A 24,172-nucleotide genomic window follows, 5' to 3' on the forward strand; every position below is an offset into this window, starting at 1 on the left:
CAGCTCTGCACTGAGTATGCAGTGTAAGTCAGGCTTGGCACTAAATGCTCTAAATAAATAGACAGAGCCAAAGTTTGGGCACTGTGGTCACAGCCTTCAGCCACCCACCCGAAGCCACCCCCCTCACTCTAAATACATAAATATTATCACACACACACACAGCGGGTGCAAAAGGAGACAAGCTTTCCTGGGTTACATTTAATGCAATTTACAGTAAACTGTTTGCCAAAAAACGTTGCTTGTTTCAGTATTTGAGCCCACTAAAGCAGACTGGCTGAGGCTAGTTACAACATGTGCATCTGTCTGAATTTACAAGAGTTTTCCTCTGAATTTATCTTTGCCAGTCTGTTTGAGAAAGATTACAGTCAGTCTGAGCTGCAGTGAGACAAGACGCTTCCCATCCAGTAACCTTTATACGTGCCTCATGTCCAACAGTGGTTACCTACAGGTGGAGTCTGCAGGCTCAACTTCTGTTTGCAATCAGTCACTGACAGCAAAAACACACAATCACTCAGCAGCCTAACCCTAACCCTGAGTACTGAGACTTTAAACAAACAATTTCTCTGAAAATGGTCAAGGTACAAGAACTGGACTGAAAATATGTGAAAAAGCAGCTCAAAGAAAAACTTTGAAAGGTCTTGAGAACGCCTGGAGAATTAGCTCAGGACCACTTTAAAAACCAAAAAAAAAAAAAGGCTGGCTCCTTGGAAGCACAACAGAAAGAAAAGAGGGATGGCTCAAGACTTTTGCACAGCAATGAACATATGGATATAGGAGTATATAGGAGTCTAGGTAAACAGATTTAAACTGGCACCAAAGGCCACTTCAAAGGAGCCGAGTCACAGGGCAAAACAAAAGTTTCTTTGAATTTCATTAAAGTCTAGTTTTTGGTCGGCTCGGTCCACATCGGCTAAAACTGTCTTTGTTCAACTTTTTCAATCCAAACATTCAAATCAACACATTGTTATTTACAACAATAAGTACAGTACATCAATAAATGACATCAGTAAATGTTTACAGTCCGTAAACAGGGAAGCAGTTTTAAGAGAATTCTTGCATGTCAGAGTTACATCTGCCACCTGGAAGCATCTTGCTGTGAGTTTTTCACGAAGGGGGTGAAAGCTGTTTTTAGCTGATTTGAGTTTTTGCTTTTTATGTCTGCGGCAAAGGAAAGGGGGGCCTGTCTCCCTCTTTTCTAGTAGGGAGTGAAGCGACTGCACCCTCCTCTGTAAAGGCTAGCCTGCAACATCAAAGATGAAAAGCTCCAATCAGTATTCAGTAAAGAATCATTATCTATCTATCTATCTATCTATCTATCTATCTATCTATCTATCTATCTATCTATCTATCTATCTATCTATCTATCTATCTATCTATCTGTCTGTCTGTCTGTCTGTCTGTCTGTCTGTCTGTCTGTCTGTCTATCTATCTATCTATCTATCTATCTATCATCTGTCTGTCCATTTGTCTTGTTTCCCTGTTTTGTCCATAGTAAATTTGTGAAAAACATTTATATACACTGTAACTTTAAAAGGTATATTATGTGAAAAATTATATTTATTGTTTGGATTGTGATAATTGATAATTTTCTGCATTAAGCTGACAGATACACAGATTACACATTCGATTCAATTTTATTTTCATAGCTCTGAATCACAACAGCAGTTTCCTAAAGTTATGGTATAATGTAAGGTAAAAACCCTACAATAATACAAAGAAAACAGAGAAAACTCCAACAATCCTCTATGAGCAACCGCTTTGGCAACAGTGGGAAGAAAAAACTCCCTTTTACAGTTTTTCTCAGTCGCTTTGGTGCGTTTCTCAGAACACCATTAACATTTGCACAGCAGTTAGTGCATTTCCCAAAACAATTAGTGCAAACTGCAAAACCTAGTGGATAGCCTGCAAAAGCACGTCACATGCACAGAATTGATTATCCACACCTCAAAAGCAAGTATCCATGTCAATGAAACTGTCAGTGCCATCAAAATGAAAAGTCTTGACACCATCTTTATGAACAAGATAGTCAAATGGCATTGTCATGTTTCCACTATGACAGTTTATAATTTCAGTGTTTCCCATTGCAAAAACAATTGGTGACACCTGAAAATGCTGACGACAGCACTATGGCCTACCTGTACAGCCATCTGAAATGTGCAGTAAAGTCACTGTAGATGTTATGGGAGTCTTGGGAGTAACTGAGACACTGAATACGTACGTTTCACATTTCCATTGTGTAGAAGTGTTTGTAATCCTACAGAATTGTGCAAAAGAAAAATATGCTACAGTCACTTGTGCACTGTAGAATACATGTAAACATAAAATCACCCATTTGGTAGAGCTGTGCACTAATGTGAACAATAAACAGCACATGTAACAGTACAGTAAATCATTCTGGCACATCCAGACGTTCCTGTCTGTCTGGCCACATATTTTCATCTACATCACAACAGATGTTATCCCTCGCAATGCAGCGAGGAAAGTATCTCCTGGAGTGGCGAATCCATCCTCTGCAGGACCCTGCTGTGATGTCGTCACATGCTGCATCCATGCCTGCTAGCAGGGCCATTTGCTCATGTGGATTTCATTTTTCTTGAGTACTCTGTCAATTGTTGAAATTGGAACAGATTCAATATTGCCAAATACCGTGTAATTCTCTATGACAGCGCTTTGTATGTCTCTCAGCTTTATTGCATTGTTTGCAATGACCATTGCACAAATGGCTTCTTCTTGCTGTGGGGTAAGAAGGGGCCCTCTTCCGCCTCCGCGAGGTTGTCTTACAATCCTATGTGGTGCAGAGTGAACTTTTTGTGAAATTGCAAATACAGTACAGTAACATGTGATGTGTCTGAGATGGCACAGTACAGTACAGTGTATTACTGTTTGCATACCTGTTTTCCCTACGGAATGTTTGAATGATTGAACTGACAGTAGTTCTTCCAATATTGGGTTGCACCCTTCGACCAGCCTCCTCCATGGTGAGGCCGTGATTGACAACATGGTCCACAATTGTAGCCCTTATTTCATTGGGAATCCGCCTATATCTGCCTCTTCTCCCTCTTCCCCTTCCTCCCCGCATCCTCACCCCTCTTCCACGGTGCTGACCTTCCATTTTGTGTCACAGAAGTGTAGAAATGGTACACACTAGCCCCTGCGCAGTTTATATATGCTTGCCAATTGGGGATTCACAGGATTCATCCATAATTGACAGTGAACAAGTTGTTTGTCATTGGTTACAACTAAACTTTCACACGCCTCCTCATGAGTGACAGCTGTAATTCACCCGAGATCAATTGTTCAATTTCGGAGACATTTCCAGGAACAATGATACAGAAAGGTATAGGATTTGCTTGACAGATGGCCAATATTTGGCATGTGATAACTAGTTCAACAATTTTGTGTGTGATGACTCAAGCAATGGATGTATGACTATTAGTTTTATTGGGAACGACTATTCAGCATCCATAGGTATGATTACTTTTGACTGACATGACATAAGCAAATGGAAATGTCAGAAAGCAGCAGGGAAATGTATGGAAGCAACTGATTCATGTCCAAAATCATTTGCAGTTTGTTCAGAGAGAGGAGAAATTGCTACTATGATGTGCACAAATGACTGAGTGTTGTGGAGGTTGAACTAATAGTTATGAGAATTTCAATTCTGATCTGAGAAACGCACCAAAGCGACTGAGAAAAACTGTAACAGGAAGCAGGTTTAGAGGGGTCAGAGATTTCTTCCTGTTCTGCTGTGACCGGCTGGGGTTACGGCATGATTACTGTATGGTCATACTTCATATATTTATTGCTGTTTGTAACATGATTTGCTGTGTAAACTCAAAAATATCAAAGTGCCAAGCAAACGCTGAGACAGTCCATGAAACATTACAGGTTTTCTCAGTCGCTTTGGTGCTTTTCTCAGCTCAGAATGAAAATTCTCAAAACCTTTAGTGCAACCTCCACAACATTTAGTCATTTGTGCACATCATAGTGTCTCCTTCCTCTGAACAAACTGCAAATGCTCTTGGACATGTATCAGTTGCTTTCATACAGTTCTCTGCTGTCGACAACAAATGAACTCTACTCTTGGATGCTGAATAGTCGTTCCCAATAAAACTAATAGTCTTCATTTCATTGCTTGAGTCTCTTACTTACAAAATTGTTGAATTAATTTTCAAATTTGATACCTTTTGTTATTATTTTCTCCTGGAAAGTCCCTGAAATTCACCAATTTCTCTCAGGTGAACTTCAGCTTTCACTGACGAGGGGATGTGGGAAGTATTAGTTGTAACCAGTGACAGGCCACTTGTTCACAGTTACTCATGGATCAATCCCATGAACCCTCAATTGGCAAGCATATATGAACCGAGCAGGACATAGTGTGTACCATTTCTACAATTCTGTGACACAGAAATGGAAGGTCAGCATCGTGGAAGAGGGGTGAGGATGCAGGGAGTTTGTCCCCCCTGCATCTTCACCCCTCTTCCACGATGCTGACCCGGGGAAGAGGGAGAAGACGCCAAACACATACGCAGATCCCTAATGAAAGTAGGGCAACACTTGTTGTCCATGTTGTCAATCACGGCCTCACAATGGATGAGGCTGGTCGGAGGGTGCGACCAAATGTTGGAAGAACCACTGTGAACTCAATCATTCAAACATTTCGTAGGGAGAACAGGTATGTATAGTACTGGACATAATATCTCATGTTTAGTGTATATTACTGTAATTTTGCTGTAATCTGCACCACGAAGGACTGAAAGACAACCTCGCAGAGGTGGAAGAGGGGCCCTTTTTACCCTGCAGCAAGAGGAAGCCATTTGTGTAACGATGACTGCAAACAATGCAAGACAGTTGAAAGAAATTCAAAGCGCTGTCATAGAGGATAACGATGTGTTTGGCAATATTGGATCTGTGTCAATTACAACAATTCACAGAGTGCTCAAGAGAAAAGAAATGTGCACGAAACAATTGTACAAAGTGCATTTGAACCCAACAGTGAAAGACTGAAGGAGATGTACGGGTAAAACACGTCTTGTATGTATACTCTAATGTTCAGCACTGTAAACTGTTTTACTCTGTGTAGTTTCATGCAGTAGAAAAGCAATTCTGTGTATATACTCACAGAACATACAAAATGCATTATGTTACACAGGAAATGTTGTTACATTTCTCTCTCTAAAGCGTGGAGCTGGAAGCCAGAGAACCACTGCACACATTCGTACGTTGATGAGGCGGGTTCAGTCTGGCCAAAGGCAGATGGCGTGGAAGAAATCACACTGGACAGAGAGCAACCACTGATGTCCCACGGAGTGAATGTTACAATGTGTGCAGCCATCTCAGACAATGGCATCCTCACCCATATTCCCCTCCATACAATACACAACATCTCCTGACTCTTTTAGACACTCTTCACTGGGACATAGTCCCTGAGAATGAGTGGGGTGGAGGCCAACTCAACAAGTATGTTGTTGTTTGGAATAATGTCACTTTTCAACACTCACACATGGTCACACAGTGGTTTGAGATGACAGAACGCTGGTTGAATATCTGCCTCCCTACTCCCCACTCCTTAATCAGATAGAGAAGTTTTTCTGTGCCTGGAGGTGGGAGGTTTATGACCAGCATTCACATGTGCAAATGGCCCTGCTAGCAGCCATGGATGCATGTGACGACATCACAGCAGAGTCATGCAGAGGGTGGAGTCGCCACTCCAGGAGATACTTTCCTCGCTGCATTGCAAGGAATTATATCTGTTGTGATGTAGATGAAAATATGTGGCCAGACAGACAGGAACATCTGGATGTGCCAGAGTGATTCATGTGTGTTCAGTTACAATGTGCACCGTTGTATTGTTCACATTTGTGCACAGCTCGACCAAAACGATGTTTCTCATGTTTATTCTAAATAAGTGACTGTAGAGTTTTCTTTGGCACAATAAAAATGTGAAACACGCGTATTCAGTGTCTTGTACTCACTTACTTCCCTAACTACAGGGATGTCAGTACAAAAAGTATATAGTGCTGTCTTGAGCATTTTCAGGTAGTGTCACCGAGTTCTGACCTTTTCTTGGAAAACACTGAGAGAATACTGAACACTCATAATGACAACATGACAAAGCTATTTGTCATGTTGTTCATCAAGATGGTGTCACGACTTCACATTTTGGTGACACTGGCAGCTTCATTGACATGAATACTTGCTTTTCAGGAATGGATTATCGATTTTGAGCAAGTGACCTGCTTTTGCAGGTTATCCACTAGGTTTTGCAGTTTGCACCAATTGTTTTGAGAAATACACTAACTGCTGTACAAATGTTAATAGTGATGTGAGAACAGCACCAAAGCGACTGAGAAAAACTGTAAACATTTGTCGTAGGCTCTGAGGTTTGTGTAATGGGCCCTGGATTCCTGTGGAAAAAGTACTTACAGCGTATATGTCAAAAATACTGAACTATGATATCACAAAAAACTATTACTGCAGGACATTTGTTCAGTAGCCTCCAATAGTTTGGATCAGATCTATTCATTCAAACTGACAACACTGTAGATTTAGTTAGAGGGGTATGGCGTTATTTTTGTGCCACTATTCTGAGCGCACGTAAAAACATTTGCATATGCAAGTGTTGCATTTTGAGGAGAAATTTATTTTGAGTGAAGAAAAGCTGAATTTGAGTGAAAAAAATTCATTGCTGCGTGCAAAAACTGTATTTCAGTGTTTGCTATTATCCACACACACACACACACACACACACACACACACACACACACACACACACACACACACACACACACACACACACACACACACAACAGCAGCCCCTCTCGCTCAGTTTTTGCATTTGCGCTCGCTCGCAGTGTGTTGCTCGCGCTCTCAACATTTCTGCCCGTGCGCGCTCAACTCTTTCTCTACACCGTTATATACACAGAGGGGCGGAGTTTGAAATATTACTCTGTCTGTGTCACAAAATAAACTTTTAAGATATTTTCATGCGAGAATGTTTCTGTGTCAACTTCAAATATCCCCAGAAAGAGTAATATTTCAAACTCTGCCACTCTGTGTTACTCCGCCACTGCCTCGTTTGAGTTTTGGACGAAATGCATTCTGCGATATTGCATTTCGTCATTTCGAGCTGATTGGAGACCAAAACAGCCAATCAGATTTTTTTGTGTGTGTGTGGATAATAGCAAAGACGGAAATACATTTCTTGCATGTAGCAATGAATTTTGTTCATTCAAATTGAGCTTTTCTTTACTCAAAATAAATTTCTCCTCAAAATGCAACACTTGCACCTGCAATTTTTTTTTTTACGTGCGCTCAGAATAGTGGCACAAAAATAACGCCACAGAGGGGGAGCTCAGTGTGAGAGATTTATTTCTTTAAACTCATTTATAATTTTATTGTAATTTAACAGCAAGGACACAGCTGTCAAATATTGTGAATGGGTCATAAATGTGCCCTCATTAGCACTTTCCCAGTTGATCTTTGACCCACTTGTTTCTATTTTTTAATAAATTTGACACATTTATTTGGATTATTTGTCATAATTTGTCTTATAGAGTTAGGAAACAATGTATAAATCAAAACTGATGTTACCTTACTGTAAAATATTGATTCCAATGTTACTTTTTGGGTAAGTAAGGAACATTTATTTATATAGCACATTTCACAGATAAAAATCACAAAGTGCCTCACAATAAAACCAGAAATACCAACACACATAAAATAATATAAAACAGTGAAAAAATTTATCAAAAGCTCATTTGTATAAAAATGTATTTAGCTGCGTTTTTTGACCATCTTATCAGTTTAAATCTACTGTTGGCCTAATCAGAGGTTTAAAATATGCTGATGCAGGACACAAACGTCACAAAGAAGCATCGTCCTTCTGCAGTGCAGAGTAGCCTTCAAAAAGATGAGCACTGAAGAATATTTATAGTTAATGACTAATGAAGGCAAACATGAAATGCACCAGCACCAACAAACACAGAGTGCTCACAACCATTTATAAAACATCATCCAACTAGTAGACAAACAAACAAACAAACAAACAAACAAACAAACAAACAAACAAACAAACAAACAAACAAACAAACAAACAAACAAACAAACAAACAAACAAACAAACAAACAAACAAACACAGAGGCTCGTCTTCAGTGTTAGATACAAAACGGTAACAACCTGACAGGTGATGCTGCTCAAAACCACTTTCATCACATCTGTGAGTTTTTTCATTCATTAAGATCGATGTGATGTGCTTACAATGCAGTTAAACAAACAAACAAACAAAAACAACCCAAATAAACAGTCAAAAGTTTGAAAAAGAGCAGAAACATATCAACGTGAAGAATTCATGTCATGAAGAGATTCACACCATCATTAACAAGCTGGAGGTCAGTCACCTGCAGAAAGCTGAATAAAGACTAAAGAAAACTGAACCTGATGTCGGCCAATGCTACAAATCTCAATGCTGTCACTGTGGTGTACCCATGATTTGTCCAAGAGATCATTTTATTCTATATTTGTGGATAGAAAGCAGTATGGTTACAACAGCTTACTGCATGACAGCATTGATAAACTCGGCTTTAGCTGATGAAGCAGAAACACAGATGAAGCTCATGTTTCTATTTTTCTGACAGTATTTGAGATCTGTGTTATTCTAGATGGAGCTTGTTTGTCAGACTTCACACAGTTTCATCTGAGGAGAGAGAGTATCCTCGCTCCTTCACCAGTTTCAGACTGACATATAAAATCTGTGACACATACGTTATTATTATTATTATTATTAGTATGGTAAATAAAGAAAGGTAAAACACTTGATTTGTCTAGCTAACTAAAAGACCTGCTGACATTTCCAGTTCACTGCTTGTGCCATGTCTGTTATTTAAATTGAACATTTGCTGGATTTGAATGAAATGTCATGACTCTGGTAAACCACACACAGAGGTACTAATCCAGTCCTGCCCACAAAAATTAAAATTTTCTAAAAGAATAGAAAAAAACTTGCTCGTCAAAATGATCTCATTGTTTAATATGATCCTCTTTATGTGGAAACCACCACATAATGAGTGGATTCATTAGAATATAATATTTCCTATGTTAGATATATTATCTTGTTTGCTGTATTAGATTTTGTCTGCACTCAGTGTCTGATCTATGAGCAGCAGCAGAAACACCTGCAGCTAACAGAAGCTCACATTCAGCTTCGTGTTCTCCTCCTTTTCCCTCTCTTGTTGAAGCCTGTGCTGCGTAGTTCATACTGACTGACACAAAACAAAGAAAGTCCGGTTTTCTCCGCCTCTTTGAAGTTTGAGAGAAGCTGACTAAAGACAAAGAGACTTTCTCACCTAAGAAAGTGGCGTTCAAATAAAACAACTGATTTCTCCAAAACAAACAAAGCTGGTTCTGGTTTTCTGAAATGTGAGCCTCCAAGAGAATCAGAACTCAGTACAAACAAAAGCTTTTGTTGGAGAGCTTCTGAAACTCTTAAACCTTCATGTGAGCTATTGATGTACTGGTTTATTTGTTCATATAAATATTCACATTTTTAACGATCTCCAATAATATGTATGGTGTCATACAGTGTATTTCAAAGACAGTGTGTGAATGTTGTATCAGTCTACTGTAATATTCTAGTATGGTGCAGTAATCAGCAGTGAGGAAACAGGGAGCAGACTTACCATAGTGCCCACACTGTATGTGGCTGCAGGACCAATGGTGTGGTGATAGGGGTCTGCGGTTGCATAGACTCTGCCGTAACTACATAAAAGGAAGTAGGAAGAATCAGCTTTTATTAAAATGCAGTATAAATGTACAGTTGCTTAAGCAACTGCTGCAAAACAAAGACTATAAACATATTTGAAAGATGGAAGGTGAAAAATGAAAGTTTGATATTAACAGTATTAGCTGGGACTCTATCCTATCTCTCATGCCCGCCACCACCTGGGACGTGCTTTGTTTGCTTGTTATTCTCCCTCATCTGTCAAAGTGTTGCTCTGATGCACTTGGTTTGTTAAAATGTGACAGGAAAAGTATCTGAGCTCAAAGACACAAGCCTCAGTATAGAACGGCGTGCACGACAGTCATAGACTGAAGCACTGCATGTGTGTGCTGATTAAAGTACTCAAAGAAAAATGCTAGACCTTATAAATACCCGTCTATTTACAACGGCAATAATAAGGAATGGGTTGCAGCTTTCACTTAGCTGCATTAAGGCAGTGCTGAATCGACTCGCCGGGCCAGGTGAAACCTGGAGTTCCAACTCTCACTGGTGTTATATTGTGTACCAGTCTTTTCTGATTGGGAATTCAGTCAGAAATATTGTTAGCATTCTCAGCTTCAACTGTCAAAGAGTAATTAATAATATATTATCATATCTTGGAGCCACTTATTTTAACTGAGATCTATAATCATTTTCACTAATCAATCACACTAAAGGCTGGCAGGCCATGTAATGAAAATTATGCTTCTCTCAAAACTGATGTTTTAAACAGGAGGGCAGCATTGGATTTGTTTGATCTCCAGCATGAACGGGAAGAAAGGCTACAGAAACATGTCTGTGTGGGTTCTCAGTCATCAAGGTCATCTAATCTACAGAGCTTGAACATACCAACTGGATTTCTTTCACCTCTCATCCAAGAGGCTTCTTCATTTCTAAAAACCAGGTATGTAACCCCAGGTGAAGGTTAAGTCAGGTAAGTCATCACATGAGCCAATGAAAAGAAGGTGTGGGTATATTACCATTACTGAGAGTTACAGTTGAAACCATTGTGAAACCTTGCCCCACCCAATCATGTGAACTGAGGTCTGGTTGTAGGCGCCAAATGCCTGAGAAGGGATCTTTAGACTGTGTTGACACTGCACCACACGTGGCTGATAGATGGTGCTGTAGGCCACCCCTTCTGTTCAAAGATGGGCGTTCATAGCAGACATGGATCTTTTACTCCTCTTTCAAACCTTCTTGCATCCTTCATCTCTGAAAGAGTGACTTTTGACCTTTGATTTTTCTGAGCACTTCTTGATGCACTGCACAGCAAACACTGTGTGGCTTAGATGATTTTGGCGGTTTTGGTTGAGGGTGTGGCTTAGTCTGAGGTGCACTGGGATGCTCAAATTCTCCTGAGTTTCTCTGACAAAGCAGTTACACAAGGAATGATGATGTTGTTCAGTTTGTCATTTCTCCCTGGTTGGTGTTTCTTTTACATCAGGGATGCAAATCTTTAGGTGACGGCCAAGCAGAAACCAATCAGAATCAGAATCAGAATCAGAATACTTTATTAATCCTGAAGAAAATTATGGGTTACAGCAGGCAGCACGCTACGGCGCAAGCACACTTTCAAAGGAACCTTCTGACCAAACTTTACACAAATATCACATTGGAAAGACAAGTCAGAGAAGGTAGGCTGATAGGAAAAAACAACGAAAATACATAACATGAGGTGAGAGGAGGAGAAAAAAACTCCACTCAGACTAAGCTTGTACTGGGAGAACAGAAAAAACACCCCAGCACAAAAAGCACATGACTGTCAATACACCACAGAAACACAAGACAAGCAACAGGGGCGGGTAAAGGTGAGAGAGAGCCGGTGTAGACAAGCATGTCTGCGCTGGTCCAGTCGACCGCCATCTGCCGCGGGAGGGGACAGGCATAGAAGGCGTTTGGAAAGGGAGGGGGATGAGTGTGTATCAGTGTATGTGTTCAGTTCAGCTGAGACAGTGTCCTTCACCCTGCCGGGCTAAGTAAACAGTCTTCCAGCCAACCCAGGTGGCCTTGCATGGGGGAGGAACAGTCTAAGCACAGTCGTTATCAGGGTGTTGTTGTTCAGCTCCAGCCTTGAGACCACAGCTGGCGCTGAAGTGGTAGCTGCATGAAGTGATGATGGTTTTTACTTTAGTGCGAACAACTCATGTGAATTTCAAAGCTGTTGTTCGACACTGGTCTCTCAATCTGCCGTTGGAGAGCCGCGAGCTTCTCCACGATGTTATCCAATTTTCACTCAGCGGTCTTATTCTGAGTGTTCACGGCAGCCTCGAGCTTCTCCAAGATCTTATCCGTGCTGCGTTCAATGAGCCCATTCTGAGAACTCACGCCTCGTCCTATCGTTTCAATCCCAGCGGGCAGCCTTGTGGGGGTAGGAACAGCCGATTCCGCTTTCTTTAATCTTTGATAAGCCAGGGCCAAGCCAGCTCCGATCAGCAAGAACCCTGTTATCATGGTTCCGAACAGGTAGATATCTTCAATGTCCTTGATCGACATTTTTTATTGTTTTATGTAAAGCACTTTGGTATGCCCAAGGCTTTTAAATGTGCTCTATAAATAAAGATTGTTGTTGTTGTTGTTGACAGTCCCGCCAGGCACACGACCCTCCAGTTCGTCCACCCGTCCATCGTGTATCCGGCAGGGAAAGTCCCTCCAGGACAGTCAGGCTCCCCCGATCCCCGGCTTCTCGCTGAGAAGCTGGTGTCAATTGCATTCAGGGACCAGTTGATCAAATCCATAATTCCTCTTTTAGGTTTTAGAGAACAGACTGTGAGAGAGTGTTCCAGGGAAAAGTAAAAAATAGACTAGACTAGACAAGAACACAAGAAGCTAAGCAGGGAAGATAAGGAAAGGGAGAGGAGAAAAGTGTGACCGCCTTCGCCAAGAGCCAGAAGTTGAAGGTCATAATTCTCTCTGTGAGGGAGAAGGTTTTAAGGATGGGGCTGAAGGTAAACCCCCCCCAAGATGGGTATATTGCAGGTTAGTGTTAAAATTTCCACAACAAGGGCCTTGATCACCCCACATCTGTGTTCCAGATGGTGGTGGGAGTCAAACAACAGGTACTGGTCTGTGTGTGGGTTTCCAGTAAACTTCAATGCTGAGGTTTCCATCCTCAGTGCGCACAGCACAGTCCAGAAACAGCAAACTTTTATCCTTTGTATCTTCCTTGGTGAACTGTATGTTTCTATCCACTGAGCTAACATGTTTGGTGAAAGGTTTTGATTCAGACTAAGGTGGCATCCATATATCTGTACCAGTGGCTGCGTGTTATCCTTTGGACAAAGCCAAGAGCTTTAGTTTCCATTTCCTCCATGTAAAGGTCGGCTGTAGAAACCATCGTTTCATTTAGAATATGTGGGATTGTGACTAATGGTTGATGATAAGTTTTGATTTAGATCTGCTTTCCACAGATATAATCATTGAATTTGGAACATGCAAAGACAACAGGAAGAAGCTCTTTCTTGATCCATGGATCTCAGTCTGTGTACAAGAGGAGCAGGCGGTCGGAGCACCTGAAGGCACACAATTCAATTCAATTCAATTTTATTTATATAGCGCCAAATCACAACAAAAGTCGCCTCAAGGCGCTTCATAAAGCTCCAAGCCGGTACTGTGAGGCGTCACACGTACAGTAAGTGTGATGGGTTTCTGCACATCATAGTAGCTGAGAGTGGCTGGACTGGCTCTTTGTTAAAGCATTGAATGCATCTTGATGCTGCTTTAGCCAGCACCACTGAATGTCTTTGTGTGTTAGCTCATGAAATGGGGCTGAGAGGTCACTCTGGGAAAGAACTTTCCTAAAAAGTTGATCATCCCCAAGAAGCACCGGAGGGCTGTGACATTTTCTGGTATGAAAATCTCATTAATTGCTTTGGTCTTAGCTGGATCAGGCTTGAGGCCCTTGCTTGTGAATACATGGCCAACATAACAGACTTCCTCAAGTTGGAATTTGGACTTCAGTTGGACTTCCCTCACATGCTCGAGTTCCTTTCTGAGATACTGTTCATGCTTTCATATCTCTTCCACCAATGATTATGTCGTTGACCCATTTCACTACAAAGAATTACAGCGGGTATTCCTTGCCTGCAGAGTGGGTCAAAGTGTAGCTGTGCCAGCTGTTTGAATTTCCTCACCTCCATATGCCACCAGTTTGGTTTTCTGAGTCTTCTGTTTTGTTTCAGTTGGCGGGCATGACATTACATTTGACGGCAGCTCTATTGGTTTTTCATTGATATGCACAGTGGTGAATACGTCATTCCTATGCAGAAAACAGGGATTCCCAGTGTCTATATTGACCCCATTCACAAAGAACATTTCTTCATCACTGCTGGGCGCTTGCATCTCAACGCCACCTCCACAGTTGTTGCAGTTAGTTATTGCATGTGCAGGACTCTGTTCTGATCGTGTCGCACTTATTTTGTGATGAAACTATCCACCTTTGCTGTCGTTTGGGGCTGCTATTCGAATATTTAGCTCATTTCAATTGCTTTGCTTAAGGTTAAGTCACTGTCATGCAGTAGTTGCTTTCTCATGCTGCCATGAATATATCGTATTCTTGCTCGTACACGGGCGACTTCTTGGCAATGTTTCCATTAAACATCAATGATTCTGGTCTACAGAATCCTTCCACATGGTCATTGATGTTTAATAGCCTTTGCTACGATAGCTGAACAACGTTAGCTGCTTGCTTGCTATGTCTTTAAAGGGCTGAGAAAACGTTTAGCTTACCGCTTTGTTGGCAGCTTTTTAGCACATGACCAAACCACAACTTCTGACATCATGTTTGATGTTTAGTAAAAACGCTGGGTTTATGATTGCTTATAAGCTTTTACTGTGTATGACAGTGGCGACATTACGTGCAAGCAGCTCGACTCCAGGGGTGGGAACCCGGTCCTGTGATAGACATTCCCACTGCATGCACAGTGCACTATTCACGTCGAACAGGTATGGAAACCCTCATTATTAAACAACACTAGTCACGTTCTACAGGAATCATCAAACCTGAGGAAAAACACAGGATCCTGAACTCTAAGACATTAGGAGTAATCTAATTTTCAGTTCAGTTCAGTTTTATTTATACAGTGCCAAATCACAACAACAGTTCCCGAGACACACTTTATGTTGTAGGTAAAGATCCCACAATAATAAACAAATAAGCACGGTATATGAGATTTCAGAAAGTCTTGAAAATTGTGAGCCAAAAGCCAGTCCAAGTCCAGACCTTGGACCATTTGGTGTTGTCTCTGGCAGGACCTTAAGAGATCTGTGCTCGCAAGCAATGTTGTAAAAGAGAGATAAAGGCATCCAGAAAACCATAACCATAGAAGAAGAAACATGGTCTATGCTTAGTTTTTCACAGGGCTCCATAGAATTGACCCACTGGTGTCAAGACAACCATCTCACCCTCAACGTCGCAAAGACAAAGGAGTTGATAGTGGACTTCCGGAGGTGCAGAGAAGTACACACCCCCATCACCATCAACGGCGCTGCTGTGGAGAGAGTGAGAAGCTTCCGGTTCCTTGGAGTACATCTGGCTGAGGATCTTACGTGGTCAGTACACATGAACAAAACAGAGAAGAAGGTGCAGCAGTGCCTCTTCTTTCTCAGGAGACTGAAAAGATTCGGCATGAGCCCCCGCATCCTCAGGACCTTCTATCACTGTGCCATTGAGAGCATCCTCACTGGATGCATCACCACCTGGTATGGCAACAGCACCGCCTACAACCGCAAAGCTCTCCAGTGAGTAGTGCGGTGCTCTGAACGGATAATTGGAGGTGAGCTTCCCTCCCTCCAAGACATCTACAGGAAGCGCTGCCTGAGGAAAGCGGGGAGGATCATCAAGGACTCCAGTCACCCCAGCCATAAACTGTTCAGACTGCTTCCATCAGGAAGGAGGTTCTGCAGCATCCGGTCCCGTACCAGCAGACTGAGAGACAGCTTTTTCCATCAGGCCATCAGACTGCTGAACACGTCATAGACACCTCAGCTTCACTACTGGAACTTTAACATTATGCACTCCATACTGTACAGTAACGCCACTGTTTTGCACATATTCAACTCTGTATATTTTTATATATTTTATTTATTGTTTACTCTATTTAATCTGTAAAATATGTGTACACACACACACACACACACACACACACACACACACACACACACACACACACACACACACACACACACACAGAAAAATATTTAGTATACACATCCAGAAATTTTTTTTTTGCATATATTATAATATATTGTACATATATTTATTAGTTTCAGATGTAGCCATTCGTATATTTGCCTGTTTATGTTATTGTATTTTGCACAACTCTGTTGCTTGTGAAGCTCGCACACAAGAATTTCACTCACATGTACTGTACCAATGTACCTGCACATGTGATGTGACAATAAAAGTGATTTGATTTGATTTGAATTGTATGAAAATGTTCTTTTTCATATGAGCATACAGATGATGGTATGAAAGCATACCAGATAAAGTAAGAAACAGGATAAGATGATGCGACCAGTTTTGTTCTGTGAGAACGTTTTTTCAAGAAGGCTTCAGACATGGAAGAGAAAATATCGTACCTGTCACTATAAGCAGCTGCAGCAGTACCAGCTGGCTGTGCATATCTGTAGGCTGCATATCCTCCCTGAAGAGAAACAGAACAATTTCAAATCGCTCTCATTACAGATTAGAAGAGATTATCTTCAAAATTCAACATCAAATCCAGACTACTGTCTTGGCCAGTTGGTCATTATTAGAAGAAATGCTTAAAAATCAATCTTGCAACTACACAGAAATGAAATATAAATGCATATCATTGGGCTTTGACTTACATATATTTCTGCCCCATAAAATCCATCCTGGTAGACCACACTGTTGACATAGAATATCAAATATTAAGCATATATTTAACATTGAAATATACAGAACTGACAGGGTGACGGGTTTTCATACTGAAAAATGTCCTAACTAAATGACATCATAGATGATCTGACAACATCTGGTAAACTGACATTAAAGGTAATTAGATTTCCTGATATTCTCCTCGAGCAAACAATACCTGCAAGGACTTCATTAGGATGACCGTACAGGACACGACCGCCTGTTGGGCTCTAAACAGCCTCATTTTGGTGGCATGGGTTACAAAGAGCCTTCTTTTGAGATTCCACTTTCTGATTGCTTCACATAACTTGTGCAGATATTCATCCTCTGAAAATCACATTACAGTACATCCCAAAGTTGATTACTGGATTCAAATAGGATGGAAGCCAATGAAGTCCATTGAACTTGTCAAATATGCATTGTTGTGATTAAACTTTGATGAAGAGATGTATGCACATCATCAACAACAATCACAGGGTTTGGATTAACTGAAGGCTGAAGTAATAAATGCATGAACTAGTTTTTCAGCGTCACTCAGAGGCAGGATATTTCTAAGTTAAGAGATGTTGCACAAATGGAAGAAAGCAGTCTTACATAAAGACCATCCTGGTCTTTATGTCTTTAAGACATTGTGCAGTGCAGCACAAGCAACACATCCTGGCCCCACAGATGTAGAAAGGGCACCCAGAGAGAAGGGCCCAGAACGCAGCACAAACCAGGCACCTTGGCCCACCCCCTAAGGCGCAAGAGGACCAGCCGCAAAAGGTGCCAACCTGAAGGCAGGGAGGACACCCCAGGACCGCAGCAGCCAGCACGATGCATGGAAAAGAGAAAAGAAGGAAAAGAGAAGGAGCCAGAGAGCCAACTTGGAAAGAACTGGCAGGATCTCTCTAGATCAACACATGAAGAAGAGTCCCCTTATCTCAACATAGCAAACAACATAGGTCCCACCCCAACATAGCATACCACCCCCCACAGAGATGCCAAGGATAGCAAACCGGGCCACACACAGCAAACCTTCTGGCCACCATGGACACCATGTGTCATCCTGAAGGAGTGGATTACCTGTAGAACCTCTACATGGTCCAGGTATCGCCTTATGCTCCCAGTATCGACACTGACCGAGCCAAATACAAACTAGTAAAAAACAGAAACGATGAGAAAGGAACAAATATCGAGGGCCTGCACCTGTAAAACCACTCCTGTTTGGGGATTAACAACCCACACTGGCAGAACTGACTCTGATTAAAACTACAATTTTTGGAGCAGTGCATGTACCACACAGGTTAAATTATTTATTCAGTGGATATGACCAGCCTGCACCATTCCTCTCCTGCTGCCTTCTTGACCTTTATTTCTTCTTATGACTCCTTTATTTTACACTATTAATTTATTATTTTTCTTCTTCAGTGCCTTCATGTCCTGAAACACACACAAAAACAGTCTAGCAATTTCCTGCTCTATTAGAAGGTGTTTTTGTTTTCCACTCCCTGTTATCACATCAATGTCTTTGTATGTTAGCAAAAACTCACGTTCCATAGGTGGGGATAGGTGGAGGTGGAGGTGCAGCACGGAACGTGTTGTAGATGGCGCGGCCCCTGCCTCTCAAATGAGCCCCTCTATAGGCAACAGCTGCTCCTGCACTGGGGTATGGAAAACCTGCCACTGACAAAGATACATAAAATCATAGACTCAGTCGGCTTCACTGAACACACAACCACTTTATTACATCCTGGATCTTGATCTGAAATATGGCATACAATTTGAACATCTTACAGTATTCCCTGAAAACCTTTTGTCGGATCAATAACATTTAAATTTAGCATAAAGGGGTACACAGTGAGGAATAAATGTCATTACTGAAGATGTCTTTTGGAAAAGTGCTGTAACGGATTTTAAGGGTGTAATTCCTCTGCTGTTAACTTCTTCAAGGCCACATGCCAACACAGTACAGAGCAGCTACTAATCTACTTCCAGAAAGGTTGAATATCTCTATAATAGTTTTGCTTCCTCACTGTGTACGGCCCTGGACTTTGGCTCCTCTGCAGAAGAAAGCAAGAAATCAGAAATGCTTGTGTCCCCGGTAAAACTCACAAACACAGAACTTAAAGAGGAAATTGAATCTCACTAATTTAAAAGATGTTTATTTAGCCTAGAGAAAGAGTTTGCTGTTCTATAAAAAGCTTTTCATAAAGCTAACACATCTTACTATTCAGCCTTAACTGGAGAAAATAAGAACAAAGACTTAGAGGTCGGTTTAACCAAGTATTCCTTTAACCTTAAGTAGTAAAGACTTTCTGAACTACTTAAAAAATGAAGTTTTAACCATTAAAGAAAACTTTACTTATAAGAATCTCAAAGATGTATCATTACATAAAGCTAGTTTTAGTACTTTTGACATTTACTTTGACCCTCTCTGTGTCCATCAGACCTTATTTCTCAGACACTGTTCCGAGAAGTCCTACGATTTGTTAATGCTTTACTCTATATCTGCTAGTGGACTATGCACAACAAGCCAACCTTCCTTTTAGCTGGAAAATTCTCTGGTTAGAGTAGATGTAAAACAGCTGGCTGATCATCTGCAGATGTGTGTTTGTGAGGAGCGCTCACACTGCAAGGAGAAAAGGAGAGATGTAACATTTTCTACAGCTGCTTCACTACCACTTTATTTATTTAACTCTTTTTCTCCAATTGATCTTTCTGAGTTAACTTCACCAATTACTTCCTCCAAACCATCAACGTGACTTTTAGACCCCATTCCTACGAAGAGATCTGCTTCAATCTTAAACATTCAGTCCCTATTAATTGCCTACATACCACAGGCCTTTAAGGTGGCAGAAGATAAAGCGTTACTTAAAACTAAGGTTATTGTACTCGGCTCTAAAAATACTAGAAATGCAGTTTTTAACCAGACTCTTCCTCTGGATGGCATTACCTTGGTCTCCAGTAACACTGTGAGGAACCTTGGAGTCATTTTTGACCAGGACATGTCCTTCAACGCACATATTAAACAAATATGTAAGACTGCTTTCTTCCATGTGCGCAACATCTCTAAAGTCAGAAATATCCTGTCTCAGAGTGACGCTAGTTCATGCATTTATTACTTCCAGGCTGGACGACTGTAATTCATTATTATCAGGAAGTCCTAAAAACTCCCTGAAAAGCCTTTAGCTAATCCAAAATGCTGCAGCAAGAGTCCTGACAGGGACTAGAAAGAGAGAGCAGATTTCTCCTGTTTTGGCTTCCTGTTAAATCCAGAACTCAAAATCCTGCTCCTCACATACAAGGTCTTAAATAATCAGGCCCCATCTTATCTTAATGACCTTGTAGTACCATATCACCCTATTAGAGCACTTCGCTCTCGCTCTGCAGGCCTACTTGTTGTTCCTAGAGTATTTAAAAGTAGAATGGGAGGCAGAGCCTTCAGTTTTCAGGCCCCTCTTCTGTGGAACCAGCTTCCAGTTTGGATTCAGGAGACAGACACTATCTCTACTTTCAAGATTAGGCTTAAAACTTTCCTTTTTGCTAAAGCATATAGTTAGGCCTGGACCAGGTGACCCTGAATCCTCCCTTAGTTATGCTGCAATAGACGTAGGCTGCCGGGGGATTCCCATGATGCATTGAGTTTTTCCTTTCCAGTCACCTTTCTCACTCACTATGTGTTAACAGACCTCTCTGCATTGAATCATATCTGTCATTAACCTCTGTCTCTCTTCCACAGCATGTCTTTATCCTGTCTTCCTTCTCCCACCCCAACAGGTTGCAGCAGATGATGCAAGATGTGAGTGGAGGTTGAAGGGCTTTTAAAAACTGCATTTTAGGTGGTATATTTGATGTCGTAAGCCCCGCCTCAGTACAAAGATGGTCGTTCACAGTGTATATAGATGCTTCTTTCACTCCATTTTCAAACCACCTTTAGATGCAGATGTACAGCCAAGTCTTGTCCTGATGAGGTGGCTCTTCGATGTTGTGCCATGTGTTTATGGAGTGGCTGTTTGGTTTCTCCAATGTGGAGGTGTAAGCACTCGTCAGTGCACTGCACCACATGCACTTTGTTGCTAAGTTTGTGTTTGAGAGTTTTGTCTTTTTATCTGAGGGTGTAGCTAGGTCTGAAGTGCACTGAGATGTTGTGCTTGGAGAAGACTCTCCTGATGCTTTTCTTTCCAAGATCCTTAGATTACAAATGTGAAGGAGTTCAAGATTGAGAGGATGCCTGTTTTGGGGATTCTCTTTTACAAAGTGCTAAAATATGTGTTAGGAAAGGGAAAGGGCCGAGGAAGTGACAATTCTGTAAGCCAGTGGATCTTTGTGTTTCCCACTTTCCCTTTAATATTAGTTCCCCTTTTGCCTTTTGTTTTATTTTTAATGTATTACAAAAACATCTGCAGAATCCATCAACTAAAGCACAAAGTGATTGTTTTTTTTATAAAAAGGTAAAGGATTGGACATGTGGGACAAATGTTATTAAAATTAATAAATAAAAGAAGCAGTGTGTGTAGTCCAGCAGAGTTAAGCACACACAGGCCCTTCAGCATACTCCATCATTTATCTGTGAGACCACAAGATGTCAGTGCAAACACACGGGATGCATTTATGGCTGCCACTATGACAACCCTTCATACAGTGCTAGTCCATGATATATCTAACTGACATAAGCATAAATAGATACATAAAGTTGGAGAGTCTTGTCTAACCTTTTGGGCCAAAGGTGGAACAATTCACGGCTGAGACAAGAGTACTTAGAGTTTCTCTCTCTAAACTGAATTTATATGGAGAGCCATAAACTTTTTCTCAAAGTAATCTGGTAATTTACTGTACATAACATTAATGCAATTATCTTAACTTAGTCACAAATGTTACCCAACAGGTAGACAAATATAGTCTTGAACCAGGTAAGGTGGTGTGCAGTAAAGCTGAATTCAAACCTCGTGGTGTGCATCCGTAGGAGGGACCGCTTTGCTTTTAAACGGGGTTAATGCTTTCTGTAATTCTTCTGTGTTCTGTGGTTTCATTTCTTCTAGGCATTCATGTTGTATCCCTCACACACATATGAACTCAAGTGAGATCCCATTCATAAGCCACAGGGTTTGCTATGATGTGGACCACCCTCTGGAGCTATGACAGCTTCAACTCTTCTATGAAAAGAGTCGAGACTGTGTTTATGGGAATTTCTAATCATTTTTCCAGAAGCGCATTTCTGAGGTCAGACAGTGACGGTGGAGACGACGGCCTGGCAACCTTCATGCCAAAGGTCTATTAGGTTGTCCGGGTCAGTCAAGTTCTTCCATACTAAACTTGATCATCCATGTCTCTATGGATGTTTTGTGTGCAGTCATGTTGGAAAAGGCCTAACACAACCTTATAAAAACAGTACCTTTGCATCATGACTGAAACTGGCACCACTGACTAACAAAGGGCCGTGAGGTCGGTTTCAGTTAGTCTTCAAGAAACTGAAGTACAGCTCCTTTTAGAAACTGGCCTGCTTTTAGATTTGGTGTCAGAGCTCTCTGGGAGCAGTTTTTGAAAAGCTTCTCTTTTAACCACTTCTCTTCGGCTGCAGTAACATCCTCCAGCTTATCTGAGAGACACCAAAAACCTTGCTGTTAGGCTCAGTTCTCTCTTCACCATGACAGACTGGTGCTCTGTGTCCACTGACCTAATTTTATCAATTTAAACGTTCTGTCATTGCTGGATGTCGTCACTAAGAGTGTTTGCATCTATGTTACTGTCCCAGAGACACAGTCAGTGTCTCTGGGACATCATATTTAGCATTTCCATTATTTCAGCCTCTTCTTTGGACTGCAGACTATTATTTAATTCTCTAGTCAGACTTTCTCCTTATTTCTTGTCTTAAAGGTGCAACATAGTCAACACTCTCTGTGCTTCACCTGGAGGAAAACATGTTTCCTTATATAGAGAAAAGGGTGGTGTAATATGCAGATTATATGGAGCTTCAAAACGATTGTTGGCTGTGAATTATCTCGACTTACTAACATACACAGGGTATACAAACACGACTGGTACACATGTTTGTCTGCTCTTCTGTATGCCAAAGTATTATAGAGCAGTGATGTCAAAGTCGTTTACATTGTGGGCCACATACAGCCCACTTTAGTGTAAAGATTTAATTCAGTTTAAGGAAAATATGCTGCTGTAGTAAATGCAGGAAATCTGTCAACACAAATAAATAAATATAAAATTACAGAAAACGTTCTGGTAGTTCACTCCCCATTAAAAGTCCTTCACCCCCTATAACGGTAAAACAAACTAGAAGCTTCTATGGCAGATAGGAATGTTTCCATTTTTACACTATGTTAGACCATTGCTGTTGTTTAGTTTTTATTTAATGATGTGATATGTAATACATGCAATGGTGGAGGTCTTTATCAACAGGAAATGTTGTAAAATTCACTTAAAATGTCTCTGCCGGGCCGATTCTGGGCCCCAGGCCTTGTGTTTGACACACCTGTTCTAGTCAAATGTGCGGACACCTGTCTGCAGTCCTTTATTTTAAGCCTATATAGTAAATAAATATATGAGTTGTAAAAGCATCCTCCTGGTCTCAGGCATTGCTTCATAATGTTGGCCCATGTTTATTATTAAATGCTTTCTGCTTCAGTGTTGCCCTTAAGCTTTATAATTATTACTAGTTTGAATTTCCATCACCCCCAACTAGTCACAGCAGATGGCTGCACCTCCTCGAGCCTGGTTCTGCTGGAGGTTCTTCCCATGCTTGCTCACAGGAGGTCGTTCGATTGTTGGGGTTTTCTCTCTGTTGTTGTAGTTTCTTTATCTTATGATATAAAGCACCTCGAGGTGACTGTTGTTGTCATTTGATTCAAATCAGTTTTATATAAATAAAATTGACCTGAGTTGCATTGAATGTTTGGTTCCAGATGGATGTTTGAGTACCTGCCTGTGTGTTATTAGATTTGTAGATTTGTCAACAGAAGATTTACATTTCACTTCACCAACTATGCACCCAGGAGGGAGACTTCAAAGAAGTTTAAGAGGACAGAAGGTGTTGGATCTGTGTCCATGTTTGCAGTAGACTAGAATTAAGCTTCACTCTGGTTTCGTTGAGTTTTGGGCTCCTCTCTCTATGTCATGATTATTCGAGCACAGACTGCTAGTTTTGTATTTCCCAGTGTTTTTGTTTTTCTCTTGAGGTTATTCTTTCTTTTCCCAGACTTCCCTTTTTGACATTTTTTGTGACTTTGTGGTCTCTGCAGTTCGTAGGTATCTTCTGAGTCATTTCCTGTTTTACTTTGACAGTCGTCTCTTGTGTCTTGCTTTGAATTTTGCTTCCCCCAGTGATAGTTTCGATTCTCTACACATGTGCTGCGTTCTCCCATTCTGAATTCAGCCTGGATCCACTTCAGAACTAAAACCTACCTAACATACCTGTTAGACAGCTGTTAACTCAAAATGTTTATTATTTTTATTATTATTGTTGTTGTTTTACCAGGTTGTTATTTTTATCACTTGTGCATTTAGTCTATAGGTCTTTACCAGGTAGATGAACTGCAAATTT

The 24,172-nt window shown here is 41.0% G+C and overlaps 1 protein-coding gene across 3 annotated transcripts in view; it reads right to left on the minus strand.

Moving 5' to 3' along the window:
- rbfox3a (RNA binding fox-1 homolog 3a) overlaps window positions 1–24,172 on the minus strand; it is a 180,208-nt gene that overhangs the window by 16,112 nt on the left and 139,924 nt on the right. For 2 of the 3 annotated variants that reach the window (XM_085415429.1, XM_085415428.1), the window contains 4 exons: window positions 18,171–18,303; window positions 16,590–16,629; window positions 16,338–16,402; window positions 9,024–9,757 (listed from right to left, as the gene is read on the minus strand). In XM_085415429.1, the coding sequence (XP_085271555.1) occupies window positions 9,631–9,757; window positions 16,338–16,402; window positions 16,590–16,629; window positions 18,171–18,303 (365 nt within the window). In that variant the 3' untranslated portion in view covers window positions 9,024–9,630. Of the gene's footprint in view, window positions 1–9,023; window positions 9,758–16,337; window positions 16,403–16,589; window positions 16,630–18,170; window positions 18,304–24,172 lie in introns of those variants that run through there. The other variant, XM_085415427.1, reaches the window with a different exon arrangement.

Source organism: Rhamphochromis longiceps, linkage group LG8 (genome assembly GCF_057381845.1).
Source record: "Rhamphochromis longiceps isolate RC_006_pf linkage group LG8, R_longiceps_female_GT1.1, whole genome shotgun sequence".
Taxonomy (NCBI): Eukaryota; Metazoa; Chordata; class Actinopteri; order Cichliformes; family Cichlidae; genus Rhamphochromis; species Rhamphochromis longiceps.